The sequence below is a fragment of the Xiphias gladius genome, chromosome 9 (genome assembly GCF_016859285.1).
Source record: "Xiphias gladius isolate SHS-SW01 ecotype Sanya breed wild chromosome 9, ASM1685928v1, whole genome shotgun sequence".
Taxonomy (NCBI): domain Eukaryota; kingdom Metazoa; phylum Chordata; class Actinopteri; order Istiophoriformes; family Xiphiidae; genus Xiphias; species Xiphias gladius.
The window spans coordinates 12,793,349-12,815,197 of record NC_053408.1 but is presented as its reverse complement, the minus strand read 5'-3'; the positions used below and the strand labels follow the sequence as shown (position 1 = coordinate 12,815,197).

At 40.4% G+C, this 21,849-nt stretch overlaps 2 protein-coding genes across 2 annotated transcripts; one reads left to right on the top strand and one right to left on the bottom strand.

Annotated features, from left to right (window-relative positions):
- Positions 1-121: 121 nt before the first annotated feature.
- On the bottom strand, positions 122-5,892 carry zgc:123217 (uncharacterized protein LOC641414 homolog). Its single transcript, XM_040135674.1, has 6 exons — positions 5,838-5,892; positions 4,508-4,522; positions 4,121-4,286; positions 3,281-3,549; positions 2,719-2,867; positions 122-594 (listed from the first exon to the last, which is right to left on the bottom strand). Exons 1-6 carry the CDS (start codon positions 5,890-5,892, stop codon positions 247-249), a joined length of 1,002 nt encoding a protein of 333 aa, XP_039991608.1. The 3' UTR covers positions 122-246.
- A 4,279-nt stretch (positions 5,893-10,171) lies between these two features.
- si:ch211-180a12.2 lies at positions 10,172-21,196 on the top strand. Its single transcript, XM_040135941.1, has 13 exons — positions 10,172-10,409; positions 10,541-10,834; positions 11,044-11,349; positions 11,604-11,714; positions 12,317-12,478; positions 14,051-14,281; positions 14,376-14,426; positions 14,520-14,774; positions 14,862-15,209; positions 15,379-15,651; positions 16,433-16,711; positions 19,098-19,200; positions 21,089-21,196. The coding sequence occupies exons 1-12, from the start codon at positions 10,172-10,174 to the stop codon at positions 19,142-19,144; spliced, it is 2,595 nt and encodes an 864-aa protein (XP_039991875.1). The 3' UTR covers positions 19,145-19,200; positions 21,089-21,196.
- Positions 21,197-21,849: the final 653 nt, after the last annotated feature.

Genomic DNA, 21,849 nt, shown 5'->3' with positions numbered 1-21,849 from the left:
TTAGTTTTAACATTAAGTGAATTGTGGTGCAACTAAGAGATAAATGCAATAACATGAAAGGCAGATCTGAATATGAGTATATGTGTTAAACGAAGTTTGTGTTACATCAAAATAGGCCAATAGGAAAGAATTGAGTGCAAAAAACATCCAGTTTGAACATATATGCAAGTAGAATCTGAAACTTTGTAAAATGATTTAAAAGACAAACACAATAAGAAGTGGAATTTCAGAAGTTGTTTTGCAAAACTATTGAGCTAAAATGTGCTGCAGGAACAATGTTACTAAGATGACAACAAATGCAAGCTCAGCTGCAAAAGTTGATGCTGTGGAGTTTGGAGGTGGAGCTGCTGTGGTTGTATTTCCAGATTCTGTGCGACACACAAAGCTGTTGTCTTGGTCGTTGCCACTGGGGGTGAATGTCACAAAGCTAACATTATCCCCTGCCACTTGATCTTTGATCCAAGTCTGGAACTGAGAAACTCGGGCGTAGACCTCAGGGTAACCAGCCAGGGCACAAGGTACTCCAAAACTGGTAACGCCGGCCAGAATCCACACTGAGCCTTGTTTACATTGTAAAGGTCCACCGGAGTCCCCCTTAAAAAGGTGAAACACAACAGTTAATTGACACTCCTGTTAACTTGAACAGAATAAGACTGGAGTAGCCTAGCCTAGCACATTGTCAATGACAATAACATTTCAATAGTAAAAATATATAAATTTTAGTCTCGTGATGCTCTATTGTTACATCATGGTGCTGAAATTGGTATTTTAAGTATTAAGTATTTAAGTACTTTAACTTTGTGCATGAGTATAGAGGAGTTTAAGGGTAAAGATACTCCAAAGAAGAACAGAGGCCTGGTGGCATTTTTCTCAAGCTTTTGGTTTTACTTCAAAACCACCTGCTCCGAATATGTAGCAGTATCTCTTGAGAGAAAGGTTGAGTCAGTGAAATCAAACACAAAGGCAGGACACAACCGAGAGTCTGCTGAGCATAAATTCCAATTCCATTCAAGCACAACATCTGATCTGGAACTCATCCAGGCACAGACTGCCACGGAGAAAAAGAAAATGCATGGCAACGAACCAAAAGTGAAAGTCCAGCGAAAAACATTAGTGGAAAACAGTTGATACAGACCTGAGAAAAGTTCTGGATGGATCAGAAGAAGAAAAGAAGTTCGAGAGAATGAGTGATCTGATCTACAGTAGAAAGGTTTGGTATAAAAAAAGCAGGGAAGAAAAAAACACCTGGGAGAAAGTGGACCCAGTCTGAGGCTGCAGAGCGAGCGAGCAAGCAAAATCTGCTCTCAGGCACGGAGACATTGTAGGTTAGGTGCAGCATAGTAAAGGTGGTTTTGGTCTCGTGACATGTCGTCCGACTTGGCACAAAGCAACATTAGCCCAGCGGCAAAAGCTAGTAGTTGCAGAGGTCTGCCAGCAAGAGGAGTCAAAGTGCAAGGGCAGTCTCAAAGGCCAAACAGGGCCAATGGACGACATGGAAAACCTGGAGCACCACAAACTAAGCTGGAAGGATCTATGGGAGATGGAAAGAGGCAGAATTAGCTTCATCATCTGAGCCACCTATAATGTGCTTCCCAACTTGAACCATTGGATTGGAGTAGATCAGTCATATCTGCTCTGCAAAGAGCTGGCACCTCTAATGCACATCCTTACCGGCTGCAATACAAGGCTTTCCCAAGGCCGCTATACCTGGAGACACAATCAGGTTCTCCGGCAACTGGCAGGTATCCTGGAGCAAAGGAGAACTTTTGCCAAAACCCTATCTCCCCAAACAACTGGCTTCTCTAACGCCATTGCCTTCGTACCAGCTGGAAAACCTCTAAAGCTTCCAACTACAAGGAGGGAATCAAGCCTGCTGGACACAGCCTGTGACTGGAAGATGCAGGCGGATCTAGACCAGAAGCTCATCTTTCAGCCAGAGATCATGACAAAAAATCACAGACCAGACCTGGTTTTGTTGTCTACCTCACAGAGGTCCCCATGCATTGTGGAGCTAATTGTACCTTGGGAGAATGTTGAAATATGCAAACATAGCAACTGAAGCAGGGCAATGGGACTGGAGAGCATGACTGCTACCAGTAGAGGTGAGATTTAGTAGATGCAGAGATTTTGTGGCCAAATCCCCCATCGGGATCCTGAAAGAGATGGGAGTTGAAGGGTGGGCTCTGCAGAGGCTGCTGAGTGTAGTAGCAACTGGCTCTGGCTGAAGAGAAAGGACCCGATCCAGGCTGTAAGGTGACCATCAACCTTTAAGTGTCATGGGCTCATCAGTGAAACACCAGTAAAGGGGGGTGCCCACCTGATGACCCCAATGCAGTGATTACCCCTACCGCCTCTAAAGATATCAAGGTAGTGCTGGATATGTAAGGGATAGTTACAACAAGTCTTATGAGTTCAAAATCATCATCTATTATTACTGTTACTGAATAATTATTTTTCAATAATCATCAGCCTAGCTGACATACCTGAGCAGTAGATAAATGATAGTACATTAATACCAGGTATGTTATCTGACTGCTTTCCCATCTGGTATTTATCGACCGTTGTTTCCTTGTCACTATTTTAGTGGATCTCCTGGTTGATAGGAGTGTTTTCTAATGTTTTCTAATGTTTGTGTGAAGTGTCAAGTGATAAAAGTAAACAACAGAATTAGTCAGTCCTGCTACTTCATATATTGCAACAATGGGTCATTATTTTAACCTGACATGCTCCTTTGTTCTCTTGCCCAGCACAAATCATGTTGTCCGATATGTTCGCAATTGTTTGTGTGTTGTAACTGCAGCTGCACTGCTTGTGTCCAATAACAGGAATCTGAACCTCCTGAAGTGTCTCAAAAGCCTCCATGGGTTCTGTAGGAGAGAGAGTATGAAATCAGTCCATCATCTTCCAGTTTCAGTAATCCCAAAGTATTATTTATCAATAGATTTATGTCTTATAAACACATGATGACAAGTATCTTTTGCTGGTTGAGGATTTTTAGCCACCCTTATGGTATAGCTCTATGGATGTCATGGTCAGTCTGTCTGATGGTTGGTCAGTCCAGACTCTTAGCCTTGTTTTCTTATCTATCCAGGAGCTCCTGCACCATCAGTGAATATTAATGTGCTAATGTGACTGTGCACCATATACTTGACATGCCGAAAAATTTGATGGAGAAGAACAGGTCTGGATGGAGAATTAACTGTGAAGAAAAACTGCCTGACAAAAATGTAGTCTGAATGCTTACTCTGCATCCAATTGTACAACCTTAAAGGATACTCACCATCCTTTCCAAGTCTGCCCCAGCCAGTGGCCCAGCAGGGGGTGGAGTTGTAAAACTGGCTGGCGCTACTTGCTAGGCACACAGGTCTGATGTAGTCAGTAAACGCAACAGGGCTTCTGAGCTTCATTAGGGCAATGTCATTGTTCAAATAAGTGTTGTTGTAGTCAGGATGGACGATGATTTGGGACACAGTGCGGTTCACCTCATGAACATTAGGGCCACTTTGAGTTTCTCTTCCAAAGTGCAGAGTCCATGGACTAACTGATTGCCTGGATTTAAAAAAAAAAAGGATCATTAAATTGGTCAGTGTAGGCAGAATACAGTCTATTGCAGGGTGGGTTAGCTTGCAGGATAACCCACCCTGCGCCCATCTTTTGTCTATTAAATCATTTAAAGAAGATCTGAATTTATCCAATAGTTCATTTATTACCTCCCCTAGGGAGGTTTTTTTTTTTTTTCATGTCTCTTGCGTTGATTATTTGACTGCAAAATTATGCAAAAACTACTTAGCCAATTTAAACTGTATGCTGTTTGACATTCTACGCTCATCAGATATAGGTGCTCTGTTGTACACTTTTTCTAGGCTCTGGTCCATTTACTGTCTGGTACATGCAGGTTTACATCTATGTGGGTTTTTTTTTTTTTTTTTTTTTTAAAGAGAGATCCGATTTTGGTTCAGAAAGTATAGTTTCTGTATGGTGTCTTTTTGAGTAAAAATGTTTTGAAACTGTGAAGGCTCTGATGTTTGCAAGAGAGAAATGTAAGCCCAAGAAATGAAACAAGAATGAGGGATTTTTAGGGTTTTGTGATTTGTGGTGAATGAGTATGAGTTTGTCTTACGTTATGATGCAGTGGGCTGCTGTGAGTACCCACTGATCGCTGATGAGGGTCCCTCCACAGATGTGACCATAAAAACTGAAGTTCAAGCTGACCTGCCAGGGCCATAACCCAGCTTTGGCACTCTCACCACCCACTATCCTTGTGTTCAGGGGTGCCACTCCACAGTCTGACAGAGATTAGAGAACTCCATGTCAGCGCATATGCAGTAAAGTTAGGCTGAGTCATGCATGGAGCGGAATATGTTTCTTCTTTGTATCTGTGTTGGTTCATAGTTGTTCAAGTTCATTATTGCATTCATACAGTAGTTACATATCATCACCTTAGTATGTACATCATCAAGGGCATTTACATGGCTGTATGGAACATATGAAGTATGACTGCACTTACCCTGAGCCTTTGACCCTGTAGGAGAGAGATGAAAAAGTGACTTAAATCTATATTCCTCAATGTATGTGTGTGTGTGTAATTGTTAGATCAGGAAAATCTTGCCATAGATAAGAGTACTAATAATGTAGTAGATATGTGTAACTATAGGCACTAGTGTGGCACTAGAGTTACAGCTGCTTCCTCTAACTCTTTTTGGATTGTGGGATGAGGTGTACATACAGTATTGTGAGTATTTTGTTGAAATAATACAAATTTCCTGAATTTTAGAAATTGAAGATGAAAGATAGAGCTATATCCCCCTTGAAGGAAATGGATACAGCAGTTACCTGCAAATGTTAACTGAGTGTTTTAATTGTCACAGTAAAGTTTTATATTGCAAGATTCATTTCAGTCATATTTTTCTGACATTTAGATGTGTTGAGTGCCTAATTTAAGCTTTTTTTCATTTTCAGTCGTCCCTACGTCTTCCTAATATTCCAAGTTTACCATATAAAGTTGGTGAACACAGATGGTGACCCTCAATAGGACTTTCGGTGATGAGGAAACAGGTCCTTATAATAAATCCAAAGATTATAATCTTATTGCCCAGGGAGGTTCCCTTTGTTAAATGACTGCTTGTTTTTCCTTCCTCTTTCTCATACTGCCGGACAAGATTAGACAAAATTGATTTGTCTTAATTGTTGAAGACTGGAGCTAAATGCTATCTCAAAGTTACTAGTGGAACGTGTTTTCAAATTTAATAAATCAGAGAAAACAATGTATTAATTTCTAAAAGTAAGAAAAGGGTGGCAAATGTGGGTTGTCCCCATTTTTTTTATGTAAAAAATCTTGCAAATGAATGATGGAAGATGTGAATTAAATAGGGTAAAACCAAAAACACGTTAAAGCATTTTAAAAGCACCATTACTTTATACAGTAATTGTGATAATGATGGATATATGTTGCTATTTATTTTTTTAATAGTGTAACCTCAAACTATTAACTACTCCTACAGTACTACTATTACAAAACATTTATGGAAATCATCAATAAAATCAATCTTATCTAATGTGTTTTGAATCATGAAAGACGCAGGTCATCATACCAAACAGGCATCCCAAACCTCTTTATGACAGCTGAAGCCCATGAAACAGGTTCTAGATAACCACTTGACAACAACCCTCTCAGTGGTTTACAAGAATTAACATAATTACCACAATTGTAAAATTATTATTTTATAGCTCTGTACAACACAAAAAACATTAGACAGACATTTCAACATAATACAATTCAGTACAACACCACCATTAACTACATTTTAAAAAATGACCATAGGTGACCAAAAGCTCACCTTGCCCAGTGAGAACTGAACACATCAGAAGTATCAGTAGAGTCCCAGCTGCCATTCTGTACTGTCACTATCTTCTGGTATCCAGTAAACACAATCTTAGATTCTTTCTGACAATGACCAAACTCCTCATCACTTCACAGACTTTTATGTCATAAGCACAGAAACCACTCCCTACTAAACCTGTTTTTTCTCAGAGATTCAACTGTATGTTCCGCATGTCTGTCCAGTGGTAGCCTACCTAATTTTTTACCACTACATGATAAAATCTTTCCCAATAGTAGTGTACAGCATGCCTTTCGTTGACTCCACAAAATACTTTGTTTGACTTTATAAAAAAGTGGAATCAATGGTTTCCTTTTCAGTCCTACATAACTATTAACCAGCCAATAGTTAGAGTAGCCAGCCTTTACATTCCTTGGTATACAGTCTTACGAGTCCAGAATGTGTGTAAGGGTGGTATTTGATCTACAGAATTATAGTGACAAGTGTAAATTTATTTTGACCTCATTGAGACGATGCACAGCTGGTTTGGTATCCCCTCTTTTATAGATTGTCTCTCGTACTGTACTTTTTGTATTTTAGGCGGGGTTTAATTTGGCCAGAGTCAGGCTAACTGTTTCCCACCGTTTCCAGTCTTTGTGCTAAACTGAGCTAACCAGTTGCAGGCATCAGCATCATATTTAGTGGACAGATATGAGAGTGGTACAAATCCTCTCATCTAATCTCTTGGCAGCAGCAAATAAGAGTAGTTCCTAATAGATCAAACAATTTCGTTAAGATTTAATTGTAATGCGTAAAATATATCAGCCATTTTTAGTAGGTGTCCTCAAACGTTTCGCATTCTTTCAGGAGTTCATCCATATCTAAAGTGAAAGCTCATGAATCATAATAATAATAATAAATTCACCACTGCAAGCCTAAAATCGAATGTTTCTGAAATTGCTTTTTGAGAGACTAATAAACGTGACCTTTTAGAGTGATCATTCTATTCTGTCTGTTTTGAAACAAAGTTTAACAGATGCTTGGTTAAAATGTTGTGCCACTGGGTTAGCTGAGCTAACAGGAATAAATCAGGTGATTATAAGTTGTTGTAGGTCCATTCAAACCAAGATGAGTGATGTACTCTTATTGCTGTCCCACCCTAGTATTCTGATACTTCTTGTTTTCTGAGAGACGGATACGGGTTACTTTCATACTTGTGATGTCAGCATCAACAATATGAAAAAATCAGCACAATTACTGAGGTATTTCAATCCTTGGATCACCTGCTTTGCCCTTCCATAGAACTCTCATGTCCCTCCTCCTCTCACACCCTCCTGAAATGGCGCTGATGAAAGGAAGAAGGGTGTCGGAAATGGATAGTTGAGAAACCAATTATTCAATCACAAAGTGACGTGTCTGAACACAGCGTACCAAACACAAACAAGGAAGTGGAACACATTAATCAACTCTTTTAATCACTCTCCAGTCTCACTTCCGTAACCACCTAAAGCAAAGTAAAACCAAGAAGGAACATGAGAAAGGAAAACTGTCAGAGATAACAATTCAGCCCAGTGACACAGAGACCCTTTGTGACTTCCACATAAGAAATTAACCCATGTTCAATGACTGATGTGTGTTAAGATCAATTAGTGCAAAGTCAAACAATTTAAACAGCTAATCAAGTTAATGAATATTCAGAGGGGGGTGAAACAGACAACACCTTTTCCTTCAAATGTCAAGCTCTGGATCTGGCTAACAATTAACTAACGGAGGGATGGATCATAGCAGGAGCGGACTAAAAAGACAGAGGGCCTGTACAGAGAGAAAAAAAAGAACCATTCTCCATAACCTTTTTTTTCTCCTAAATGCAACACCACACTAACTTTTCCCCAGATAGAGAAGAGTTGTAGTCTCGCCTCAGTGTTTGCCCACATAAGCTCAGTGGGATTACCCTCTCTGTTTGTTCATGGCAACACTGCACCAATGTAAAGTAGCCCCCAAAACCTTGGCTAGAGGCCCTTTTGAATTTTAAGTAACCAGTTTCCCCAGTTGTGTGTCCCTAAACATCTAACTCCTTTTCTCCCTTTCCTTCCCGCTCTGTCAGTCCTCTAGGGCTCGCTTACTTAGGAGGACATACACATATCAAGGGCTTCCTTTCACTCCTGTGAGGCCCAGGGACAATATTTCTTGTTTTCCATCTGGCAGGACAATCCCACCCACTGTCATCTCATAGCACTATATAAGACAGCAAAAGGGCCTGATGATAAGACGTTGCTCTCAAGACAAGCCCTGCCATGTGGTGTAAAGTCCTCGTCTCTGTCGTCCTCCTTACTCTCATAAAGCATGGTGAGTATTGAGTCAATATATTCACAGGCCGGTTACGAAAGCTACGTTGCTATTTCTTCTACTAACGACCAGGTTTGCACAAGTTTGGGCCGACCAGGTGAAATTGGAAATATTGATGCTGAGCTATCTCAGAAGGACTCTGAAATTGAAGGCTTTGAACAGGCACATTTTACTGTGTATATAGTCCAAATGCAAATCATTAGTTTGTTCAGCTCTTATGGTGGTTTACAAGCTGGGAGTTAGAATAAGTGTAAAAGTACAGATGATGCATGTTGATCATATAAAGACATGTCAGTGTCAACATGCACATGACCTTTATCTTGTGTTGATTCATGGTAAACCTGTCAAGAGTTTATGCCAGGACCACTAAATGTATTGGAGCATTATGTATAAACTGTAGCAGGTTTTGACAATATGTCTATACATAAGGTGAGACATTTACTATTTTGCTATATATTTTGCTGTTGTATTAGGCCAATGTGAGTGATCTTGCAAAACAATGAGTAGGACTGCTTTATGGCACTGCTGGATTTATAGGAATTTGCGTCAGTGTAATGAAATGCCGTGATTTGTCAGGAATTTGATCCAGCCAAATTAGCCAAAACTTTACATTGCAATCTGGCTATTATACAAAATGTCTCTCAATGGAATTTCTAGAAAATGTACTCTATTACAATAGAGACGATGACACATGACACATGATATTGCAATGTAAAACTTCATATACAGTGATAGAAGATTTTATCCACGTCGTACACCCCTACAGTCTAATAACATAAAATAGATATATATAAAGGAGGTGGCATTCTTCTCTGTATACTTTACCTGTCGTATAGTACTATGTCTAAGTGATTAGATGATGATAATTACCATGGTGGCAGGCAGTGAAAAGTATTTTCTAATAAGAAGACAATCATATTTTCTTCCAAACTGAAATAATTTACACTCAAATGCTCTGATCTGGCCTGAATGTTTTAAACAACTTGAATGAATCTAAATCTATTTGGACCACATATGAATTAGTGTTGCCTCGTGGTTGGATCGGTGTGTTTTCGTAGATAAAAAATAGACTGAACTTCCAAAGTATAGCATTAGTCAAGTCTTTGTTGTCACCCTGCTATGATTAGCCCATCTGTCACACTTAATAAGACATGCAGCACTTCACACTAAAGAGAAGTTTCCATTGCTTGGCTCTGTACCTGCCAACAAATATTTATTGTACTGGTTACTAATTAAGCTGGTTGGTTGGCCAGACCTGACTGACAGGCTTTTTATTTACTCTGATTCAATGAGGTATACTGAGATTAGTTATTTATGATTAGGGATGAAAAGAAAGAATGTGAAATGGAAAATTCCATGAAACTCAAACCCTTGACTCAAAATGCCTGTTATGACATCAATGTGTCAATGTAAATAAACAAACTGGACAAATGCTTTTTGTACTTTGTTTGTGCAGTATTCTCATGGCAGTTATTATAAGAATAATTTAATCAAGAACTGAAGAAGATGACATAAAAGGGAGATTTTGTAACTTTTGCTGAACAGTGACCCCTTTGGCTACAATCGGCAGTTACATTACAAAGTGGCACCATGTGTCTTGGCTTAATTACAACTGATCAAATTTGGGTTTTATTGCTTATGGATAACATTTTTCATTTGTAAGAGAAAGACTGTGTTATTTCTTCTTTCAAAAGAAGACACAGCTATAGATTAATGTGAGCTTGACACAGGTTATGAAACGTTTTAAAAAACAGTTTATTTCAAACATTTATTGAACTTAAAGCCACGTTTCACGAAAAGTTCACACACTCATATTAATCTTTCCCATCCTGTGCTGCACTAAGGCGCATCCATGAGGGCTATTCAATAAAGGCTCTTTAATATCTCTTCATCTAAACTTTCATTCTCTGCTTACAGTGTCTCCAAGTGAAATTCAGGCCAGCCCAAATACAAATGCAACCCTGCCATGCAATGTGACGTTCCCTGTCTCTGTAAAAGGGGACAAAATGGACCAGTCTCTCATCAACGTCAGCTGGATAAGTAACGGCTCTGAAATCGCCTCATTAGGAAAAGCAGTAACACAAATAAAGGAAAGCTTCAGCTGGGACACCAGTGATTTCGTCAGTGGGGACTTTTCCCTGACCATCCTCAGAGCTAGTCTCGACCTGCAGGGGTTGTATGAATGCACGGTCAGCTACAACTCCACAATGCTGCACTCCAGTAACGTTACATTTGGTATCCTTGGTATGTCTTTGTTCAGTTGTTGAGATTTGGGCTTTAACTGCGAATTTGAACCTTAAAAAATAAGGTACAAAGCTGAACTCATCTTTATCTTGTATTTTGCAATCAGTTTCTTCTACTTCTCCTGTTTTTAGCTCCCCCCACTCTCATAATCCCTCAGCAGTGGGTGGTGTTAGAGACAGAGAGCCATCTTACATGCCATGCAGATGGTTTCTACCCTCCTCCTGTCTCTTTCTCCTGGACCAGAGATGGGCAAGTGATTCAACCTCCCTACCAGGTTGAAGGTGAAAAGACTCCAGATGGTTACTACGTAGCTGTGGGCAACCTGACTTTCTACCCTTCCCGTGAGGACCAGAATGTGACCTTTGGCTGCAAAGTGTCACACAATGGCAGCTATCAAGAGCTGGATTTCCAACTCAACATCACCTGTGAGTGACATGACACATTACGTTATTTTCATCATGTCTTGTGCGAAATAATGAGTGACCCAGATGATTTATCACATTTGTCTTTCATAGAGAACCATAATAGCTAATTTGTCCGTCATTATAGAACACACTATGAGACCAACTGTTTATCTTTTTAATACGATTAGGCCCAGGATGAAGCCAAAAGTTTTTAATACTTTCTTTATCAGATCTCCCTTCTGTTAGACTTTCTGCCCTGCCGTCACATTCCAACAACATTCCTCTTACTATTTACTGTGACCTGGAGAGTTTCTACCCAGAGGAAGTGTCTGTTTCCTGGATTCAAAATGGGACAACCCTACATGAGCCCCCCGCCACTGAGCAAAATCCAGATGGGACCTACAGAACGCGACGCTATTATACTTTGAGCCCCGAGCAGAGGGGGCAAGGTGGGAAGGTGGAGTGTGCAGTAAGCCAACCTGGGGTAGTGCACCCAGTCAGCGGCTCAGCATACCTGGAGAAACTGGATCCCCAAAGTAAGATTATATTTAGATTATTTGACATCATCCATGTTTCATTCTGGATGATGGTTTGATGTATGAGAACAACAAACCAAAAATCTAAATCTGGCTGTGTCATAACCATAAATTGCTATGCTGCTTGCAACTGTCTTGTTCTTGATGTTTTGTAACTGCTACCTTTAAGAGTAAATGCATTGTGTTGTATAGTAATTACGGAATACAATTCTATGATTCCTACTCACATCCTTTCTTATGCTGTTCCCTGTCAGATGAGGCTCCAGTGTTGAATAAATCAGCCAAAGCATCTGTGGCTATGATGTGTATTTCTATTGTGCTGGTCTTCCTGCTCTGCTTCGGCTTTTCTTGGAGGAGAAGGGATGGTGAGTCAGAACCTGTCATGCTGTCAAGGACTTGGTATGTGCTTGGCTTGCGGCCCCTTAAGTCTATTTGTTACCTTATCACAGGTTATAGGCTTAAGTGTATCTTAGAAATTTTTGTCCTTCTCAGATTGCTTTAATTGAAATGTTTTTGGACGCCTAGAGAGAAAAAGGCAAACTTTTTTTCACAAAAAAAGACATAATTTTGTGAAACAGAATCATCCTGTGATCTCTCATATTTATCATTGGACCCCATGTTAGGAATATAACAGCAAAGCTACAGGTATTTTAGAAACATACAAATAAGAATGCATTATTGCCATTTTCAAGCTTCTGGTTTTACCTGAGTCTGTCATCATCAAAGTAAAATCAAAAGCGTGAAACCCAAACAATGCCTCCCTCCTTTATTATCCACCCTTGATTGGCATTTGGTTTTCATATTTCCCCAAACTACCATGTTGAACTCACTAAACTGTAAGCACACACAGAGTTTTAGACAATGGGATTCAGGAAGACTTAATCAGGAATTATTGCACAATAGCTGCCACCTAAGCCTAGCTTTTCTCTCGCTGACTCTTTTATTCGCTTCATCTCCCCTCCCTCAGAGAAACAGAAGTCTCTCAGTGTGTCAGGAATCATCCTCCCTCCACGCGTGACTGTAGGTCAAAAGGGCAGGGTGACAGTGAGCATTGAAGGCAGGAGGGTGGACCGAGTCCAGACTGTATGGTTCCTCAATGACACCCCTATCTCTGACACCTCATTGACAGGTAGGAGAGCTTATACACATCCAGATAACCAGCGGTTACTGATTAATACTTCTCCTACCTCATAAACCCCACTGACCTGGATCAGTAATCACAAACTCATGATGTGCACACACAACCTGTTCAGACTCACAGAAATTAATTTTAAATTCTAGTGGAGACCACAAAGTTTACAAGAGTCTGGGAGGAAACCTATGCACAAGACATGTAGAATATTTTCATCGGATGGAGTGGCATCCTCTTAAAGGTGTTATATGTAAATTGCTGCTATCGCTATATAGCCAACATTAGCATTAACAGCTGTTTAGAAGAAACGTTTTGAGTTCAGCATCAAAACTCATTCCTTTACTTGCCAAGAACTGTCTTTAGCGGTGGAAAGTGACGCCAATGTTTATTCTTGTTTCACTGCTATTTCTATCACTTCCTTTCTTCTACTGAAGTTAGCGTGCTAACCAACGAGCAGCAGTCCATCCCATCTCGTAATACCACTTTGCAATAGCGAGTCACTGTAGCGTCCAGTGTGCTCTCAGTTCAGCATGATAGGATGAAGCAAAGGCGCTGTTCAGAGGACGTATTCTAACTTCTTGTCTGGTAAACGCAGCAACGGTTGAAGCTCTTGGAAAGCGACCGTTATCACCAACACCCGCTTCCGGCAAGAAACCACGTTCAGTGGCAGAGAAAACTTACCTATAGCACCTTTAAAAAAACATCTCTTGGTTTTGAATATTTCACTCAGAGTAAACACTGTAATTACTACTGAAATGAAAAGTTGAAATAGGCTGATACAGAGTATAGGATTACTGTAAGGCAGTTTGGAAAAAGAGATTGGATTTTTTCCAACCTTAAAGAAATAGTTAATAGTTTAACATGGAAATGCCCTTATCACTCATGCCTGTAACGCAAACATGAACCTACATCCAGCAGTTAAATCGAAAGTTCATTGTTAACATGTTATATCTCTTTTTAACAAAAACCAAAGCATGAAAACAACAGCTTGCGGAGTTATGTGCCACAGTGACGACAAGTCACTGTTAGGTAAACAAAACAGATATAATGTTTTAATTAATGAGCTTTAGAGGTGCTCGTAGGCACAGTTTGTTACCTTTGGACAGAGCCTAGCCAGCTGTTTCCCCCTATATAACCAACTGGCTGCTGGCTGTAGCTTCATCGTCTACCGTGCAGCTATGAGAGCGGTATCGATCGTCTCATATAGTCCTCAGCAAGAATGCAAATGAGCATATTTCCCAAAATGTCAAACTATTCCTTTGAAGCTACTTCGGGGAAAAAATAAAAGGGGGGAAGTGGATGTTAAAGGGTTAATATATATATAGAAGAAATAGGAAATAAAATGTGTTTGGACTGATGTCACAAAAAGGATACATTAAAGTGCATGAGGGCACATGAAATATCTTTTATACTACTCCTAACACATACCATGTTTTCTCTTTTACACTTTAATTCTGCTAACAATTTACAACCTTACACACAAAGGGACCTCCAAAGCTAAATTTAACTGCCTCTATAACCCCCTAACCCCCATCCATTTGCCCTACGGTCTAACTCTCACCTCCCCAGCATCAGAGAAAGGTCCTCTGCTGTCCTCCAAAGGCGAGATGGGTTACTACAAGCTGCACACTCAGGGGCCGCTGCACTCATCTGGAAGGGGAACCCAGCAGCTGATCTCTGCGCTCACCTTCATTCCCCAGATTTCAATCCACAAGGCGGCAGTATTTAAGTGTCAGGTTTCCTACATAGGCAAGGACAAAATCGTGGTGGAGAGGGTGTCAGAGAAGTTTACTATTCTGTGTAAGAAAGGTTTTTCTCTCATTCATTTTCCCACTACTTTTCTATGTTTTTCACAATTTCTGCAATAGATATGTTTTTATATTTTCTCTCTCAGCTGCTCCGGAAGTATCAGAAATCCAGCTGGCAGAGACACCAAATGACTCGGGTAAGGTAATAGTTTATCCCCTTGTTCAAGTTTAATAGATCTAAAACATTCCTGGTTTTAAGAGACCACATCCCTGAAATTTCATATTTCCAGATGTCATCAGCCTGACAGTACGGGCATCACATTTCCATCCGGACATCATTACCTTCCGCTGGTTCTGTCAGGGGGGTGAGCTGAGCCCTGTGGCTTCCCAGGCCTCGTCCTCCCCTCGACCCAATTCTGAGGGCTTCTTTTCAGCCTACAGCCAGTGTAAGTTGCCACGGAGTGAACTGGAAAAGGGAGGCACTAAAGTGTGGGTCAGTGTCCACCACGTCGCCCTGAAGCAGCCAGTCACCCGTGAAACCAGAGGTAAGAAAGAGGGGGAAGGAAAAGATATGAAATTTAATGTTACAGCTTAAAAAATTAAAGACTAATTTTTCACTTGATCCCAAATAGGCTTCATCAAGAGGCCATGTGTGTCCGAAATCGTCAGCTCCACTTCTTCCCCAGATCACACTTTGACCTTGGGATGTGAAATCACAAATTTCTACCCTCCGAACGTATCAGTCACTTGGCTTAAGCTCAGAGAGGGAGAGCAAGATGACAGAGAGGAGGAGGTGATCAAAGGAGGAGAGATGTGGGGCCCCGTACAGATGCATCCCAGAATCTACAGGGCCACAGCCACTCTGAAGAGAAGTGTAATGAATGAGGAGAGGAAGGAGAGAAGAGGAGGGATTATTTGTAGAGTGGAGCACTGTTCCCTACAGGAGCCTATTGAGAGACACTGGAGAAATGCTGACATTGGTATGAATCATTATAGGTATTTTTACTGTCCACAACTTAGTCTTTTGGCTGTTATCCTTATAATGTTGAGGATATTCCCACAATATCTGAACCTATAGAAAAAAATCTACAGATTCACCCGCCATTACACCTTTTCAAAAACTTACACCTTCTGTTTGTATTCCCTTAGTTGCTCCCTCCATTCCTCCATCGATCTCGGTCTGTTGGAGCAGTGAAGGGGTTGGTGTGTTTGCTCTCCTCTTGAAGGGAGGTCACCCTAAGGTCAAATTGCTTTGGGCAGCGGGAGGACTCACTCTCTCACCTTTGGTGTCCAACGAAACAGAGGAGATAGGAGATGACGGTCAGAGGGAGTTGAAAAGTGTGTGCGCCCTGGAGAAGTCTGCAGGCCTGCCAAGTCAGATGAACAAACAGCTGGACAGACAGAAGAATGGACATGCACTAGGTAAGATATATATACATACGTATTATTTTGAACATACGGTACATGTTTTTTTTTAAACAAAAACAATAATTTGCAGATGATGGAGAATTGCTGTTAAAATGTAAGGAAATATTTCCTGCAACTTTGCCAAAAGTTTATAAAATGGTGATGTGGTTATTTTGGTTTGGGTTCGAAGTCTACAAGTTTGTAATGGGAATCCTGTGCTACGAACTCGGAGCGAGGGGTATAAAAAACTCGGGTATTTACTCAGTAGGGAGCATCAAATGAAACATGCTGCTCCCATTGCTTTATAGGAAGTGTAGGAGCCAGCATATACACTATATTGGAGCTTAACTAATATTAGGGACTGAAAGTCACGATATCCTCACATCTGCTTTATGTATTTTTACCATATTTTATTGTTCTATCTCTTGCAAGACTCCCCATTTTATTGAAGTGCAATACTAGACTGCTGGAGTACTCCTATAAAATTTAAAGGAGAATTCATTTAATTACTTTCACTACTTCTTTCGTTAGTAGATTTTCTAGAAGTCTCCTTGAAATGTCTGTAAACTTGACTTACAATTGTGTGAGATCTCAGATATCCTTTCAAATAACACCTTCCACAGTGTTTTCTCTTACTTCTGAAATACGTTTTTGCAAATGTGCTTGGTGTCGCACTCGTGCACACCCCACACTGTGGCCATTCTGATGCATCTTGAAAGGGAAGTGTGCTGTGCAGAAAAGCCACACAGTATACAGAAATGTGCTGTCTTAATGTTTTGCTGGTGTTACTTTACAGAGACAAAAGCTGCTGTTACAGACCCTGACACTGAAGGAATAGAATACATCGATGAAAAAGCGGATGGAGAGAATAGCAGCATTGACAAGGACGAAGAAACAAAGTCAGAGGTGGACAGTGAGGACAATGACAAAGAAAGAGAGGAAGACCCAGGCGCACTGCACATCAACAGAGTAAACTTGAGGAAGGGTCCCAGAGAAAACGAGAGAGAACGTTTGAGAGTCTGCGTGGAGATCACACACCCTGCACTCAAGCTTCCTGTCTATCGAACCTGGACAGGTAAAACACTGCAAACAATTTACTCATGTAGCTACCGAGATTAAGCATGGAAGTGGTAAATAGATAAAGTAAGAGAATGAGAGTTAGTGCGAGATAAGCAATGGGGCAACTGTTATTTTGTTGCAAGAAAAAGAAAAAAAAGAAAAAAGTAAATCTCCCTCTCAACAGGAAATTTGTTCATGTTTAGTTCTTCAATTTCATCTTGTGTCCCCTCTTTCAGAGTCCAATGTGGGAATTTCATCATCTGCATGAAACCCTTGATGTCTGAAGAGTGCCCGTTTCATATATCTCATATAATATATCTAATAGACTGTATATCTCTCTGTCTATCTCTGTAAATATAAAATAGTACACATGTTTTTAGAATATCCAACTGTCTTTGATGTGATCAGCATGTGCTTCATTTTTGGTCTTTATTTATTATGATCTGTCATCCATTACTTTTTTCTTCCAACTCCATGATTTTTACAAATGTCCATATTTTTGTAAAAAGAATTTTACAATAATAATCGAACTCTGTGGATTTTTTTTCCCCTAAATCTCCACTGGAAAATAAAATCTAAACCTTTTGGAGAGATGTTTCTTTGAGTCCACAAGCAACTTGGTACCCTTCTGTTAGTGTTCTGCTCAAAACAGATATCTGTTGTTGGTCAACTACTGCTTCTGAAATAAGTTCTCATTGCAATATATATTTCTGCTTTCTTTTCCCTACACTCTGACCACAGGAATGTCATTTCACTGTGCTGAGCAGAGGAGGGGCTGCGTGGTTGAACTAAGTAACTAAGAGGTTTAGTCTGGAACTTCCTCCTCTCAGCTTATACAGATAATAAATCTACCACGGCTGTAAAACGTTGAGTACTTGAAACATAGATTTTGTAATACACAGTTTTTATTCCTTGTATTTGAAATTAGGTATGTGTTTTTTGTGCTCCATAAAATTCTAACAACTTTCATACATATTGCATACATTATACTTTCAACCTTATTATCACATGCACGCTACGTTTTACAAATTTCATATTGTAGGCTACATGACCAATAAAAACCTTATACAACTACTCAACATGTAATAAATAATATTGTACAAGATAAGTGACTTATAACATTTTTTTAAAAATTGCCAGCTAAATAAAAATTATGACTCTGTAGTTTATTAGAAACAGTTTTGCTGAATAATGGCAATAAGTGCAGTTGTGGTATGTAATAATGGTAATTGGTAGAAGTAACCCACTGATTCAGTATTGCACTCCCACAACGTCAGACTCACAGACTCATCATTTTTTTTGACATTTTAAGTATCAAATTCAATGCAGCCGAACCAGAGATATCGCCTTTTTTTTTTATTCCATACGTCCTTCTTCCATGTCAAAAGCTGGTGCCTACATTACCCACAACGCAACTCAACCCAATTCACTTGACTGTACGGCTTCAGGTGTGTTAGGCCTCACGCAGAGAGATGAGGAGTGGGCTCATCTCTGGTCTGGTAACCTCACTTATTACATTTTCAAATGTCCTCAGCACCAACAGAAGCTGACTCAAGTGACATCACTCAGTAGAGTCAGATACACAGCACCATCTACCTTAAGTTTGCAAACATATGCTAACATTAGCCACATGCTCGCATTACCTACTGGTCATACCAGACCAAGTAAGGTTGTGGCAGCAAAACCCCCTGAGTGAATTGAACTGAAAAGGGGTACATTTCATTGCTTATGCATTTAACGCTTCATTTGTGAGAGGAAGAATATGTTATATTTAGTTTCAAAAATGACAAAATCTGGCTTTAAGCACATCCTTAAGTCCTGTCTGGGTGGACTATCTCTTAATTTGATTTTCAGTTAACCAAATGCGAGCCCTGACTAAACGCTTACTGTTATACTCTTAAACTCGCCAGTTTAGGTTAAAGGGATATCGACAAGGGTTAAGATCTTTTTTTTGTCTTTTTAGGGAAGTCGGTGCTAGTCAAACCACATTGCAAAATCAGTCAAGAAGAAAACGTTCTCAGACAGGAGCTCCTGCGTTTTTCCACCACGGTTGTTACTAATGTGAGGGATCGGCATTTACCCCCTGCTGCTGCTAAGCGGACCTGTTTATAACAGCTTGCCACCGCATAACTCGGAAACCACCGTATTCTGTGGCCTGACTTCTCAGTGTGTCTGCTCACATCCGCAAACTGTGCAACACGTAGGCTCGATGCACCGGCGACTCAGCTGGGTTGTTAATCACCCTCTTCCTCATAGTGATACACCGGACAAACACTAATGTCCGTAAGAGGAACTGAACCGTCAAACCGTCAAACCCGGTCGCGTGTGGATGCAGTTTAAGGTGAACTGACGGGCGGGTTTGATTCTTTGTTTTTGTTTTTTCCCTGTACGGTCACACCCAGAGGAAAAATTCAATCGGATGACCGGAGTCAACGAGGAGGAAGTTTGAAGATGGACCCCGACAGCCCCTTTTCCAGGGTGGAGAGGACTTTCTGGACAGTTTGGGTGAGCTTCTGCATTTGAAACCAAATATCTAATGGGACAACTGCGGTTATTTTAATACTTGAAAGCATCGAGATGTGGATGCAAAGTCGCCTCTCTCTCTCTCTCTCTCTCTCTCTCTCTCTCTCTCTCTCTCTCTCTCTCGCTCTCTCACTCACACTCACACTCACACACACACACACACACACACACACACACACACACACACACACACACACACTAACACCTCTCTCCCTCCCCTCAACCGTTTATGTGTGTGTTTGCCTCCTTTGCACACGCACGCACACACACACACACACACACACACACACACACACACACACACACACACACACACACACACACACACACACACACACGCAATGTTTCTCTCTCTCTCAAATTCGTATTCATATTTGCTGTATTGGCACCACAGTAACGAAGCACAGTATCAACATATAGGCTTGTACAAGTTTACAATGTACATTATTGGGCCAGAAGTATGTGGACACCCAAACATTAAACTCATATGTAACTAGTTTTCCACAGGGGTTTTTGAATGTGGCTGCAAGGATTTTGTTGCTTTTGCTTTATTTTACAGGTCCATCATTTTCCAATAATGTCTCAAAACTGTCCTGGAAACAACTCTGTTAATTGAGACAATGTTCAGACACTAGTTTAATTTAATTATTTATTTTGAGTTTAAGAGTAGCTGTTGATATCCAAAGGAATTTCCATTTAATCCACGAAAACATTGTTTATTGTTTACTTATTATAGGAATTTTAATTTTTCATATGCAGTATGTTGAATTGCAAACTTGCCTGTAAATAATTTTAACAATAATAATTGGAGTGAATTATTTGGTGGTTGACGAATTGAACATGTCTGTATTTTGCCAAGAATTAATGCCAGATTTCTTTTTCTTTTTTTTTTGCGTCCCGCAAATTGATAAGAGCATTTCTGTTTAATCTGAGAGGTGTTGCTTGTAGTGATGAACCCACAGATATGAGCGTTTATAGGGCGTTTTAGCATTTTCAGGTCGTTGTTTTGGTTTTACGGATGCAACTTTCATTGCTCTCATCAACATAGTTTCCAGCCACAGCATTTTTCACTGGTCTGATAGTTAGACCAAAGTGCCATTTTTTTTTTTCATTTTGTTCATTGATATGAAACACGTAGCAGATTCAGAGGTTTGACACCAACTGTACACTACTTGCCCAGCACCAAACAGTAGACGAAGGTAGTGACTAGCTGACATTCAGCAGATAAAAGTCAGGTGTAGAGGAGCTGTAGGAGCGCAAAACAGAGCTGAGAGGAAAGTAATTAATGAACTCGCATTCATCAGCTCACCTGAAATATGACTCCAAATAAATGCTAATGTTGATCCATGTCTACTGAATGTGTAAATAGTAAACATGTAAATAGGCAGTAAATAAGTTTAAATTGAACCATAGTTAATGGTATTAGTTGTGTCTGCTTTGAAAGAGGACTGTTCATCAAAGAGGTGTTGGATGGGGTTGAGGTCAGCCCTCAGTCTTGGAGGGCAAGACCACACCAAACCAAGGTCAGAAAACCATTTATGGACCTCGAGTCATGTATGGGAGAATTTTCATGCTGAAACAGAAAAGGGCCATCCCCAAAATGTTGCTGCAAAGCTGGAAAGATGCTATTGTATGAATATCCTTTTACAGTATTCCTGTATAATTAAATTTTCCTTAACTGGAACCATGGGGCCTGTCCCATGGTATGCATTATAAGGAAAAAGACCGAAACATTGTATTATTCGAATCAGTTGTACCAGTTGCACAAGACAAGTTATATAAAAAATGAGAAATGAGAACATACCTAGAACAAATGTTGATTCATTAAATAACAAAAAATGAGTCAACTCTCTCTCCATATCTTTCTCAGTACTATATAACCGGAGCTGTGAACAGATTAATCAGGCCAGAGCCCACCAACACTGTCAGCAATGACCCAAACCCCTTCCAGCAATCTGGAGTTGACAGTGACCCTGCTGACAGTGGTCACCCGGAGCATGACACTAGTGGGGGGAGTGTCGGTGAGGAACAGCCTCTTGCAACATCCTCTCTGCTTAGTTCATCATCTGTTGCTTGGGAACTTTGCACCACAGACATCAACTTGGGGCCTTTGGAAAAAAGCATGCAGTACAAAAGCCAGCTGAGTGGAGGCAATGAGAGCAAAGCATTTGAGGAAGGTGAGGGCATGAGAGAGGAACAGATTGGCCAAACAGGAAATGATGATACAAGGCTGCTTGTCACTAAAGATGCAAGAGCAAAAGAAGACAAAGAAAAAGAAGGAGGAGATCACAAATTGCACACTCATGGACTAGATGAGACATCAGATAATGATGTGTATGAAGAACATGCAAAGATGGGGTCACTAAATCTTACAGATGATGTGGTGAGGGAAGACATGGATGGATACGGAAGAAAGGCTGGGGCTGAGGAGGAGACTCAGGGGGCTATGATACCGGATGATCATCAAAAAATGGATGAAACCATTAGAAAGATCCAAGTAAAGGAAGAAGACGATAAAATGTACAATGAAGATGAGCAGGATCTGGTGGCAGAAGACACTGAGATAACAATGTGCCCGATGACTTATTTTAGTTTAGAAGAGAAGCATAATGTGCACATGGAAGAGTCAAG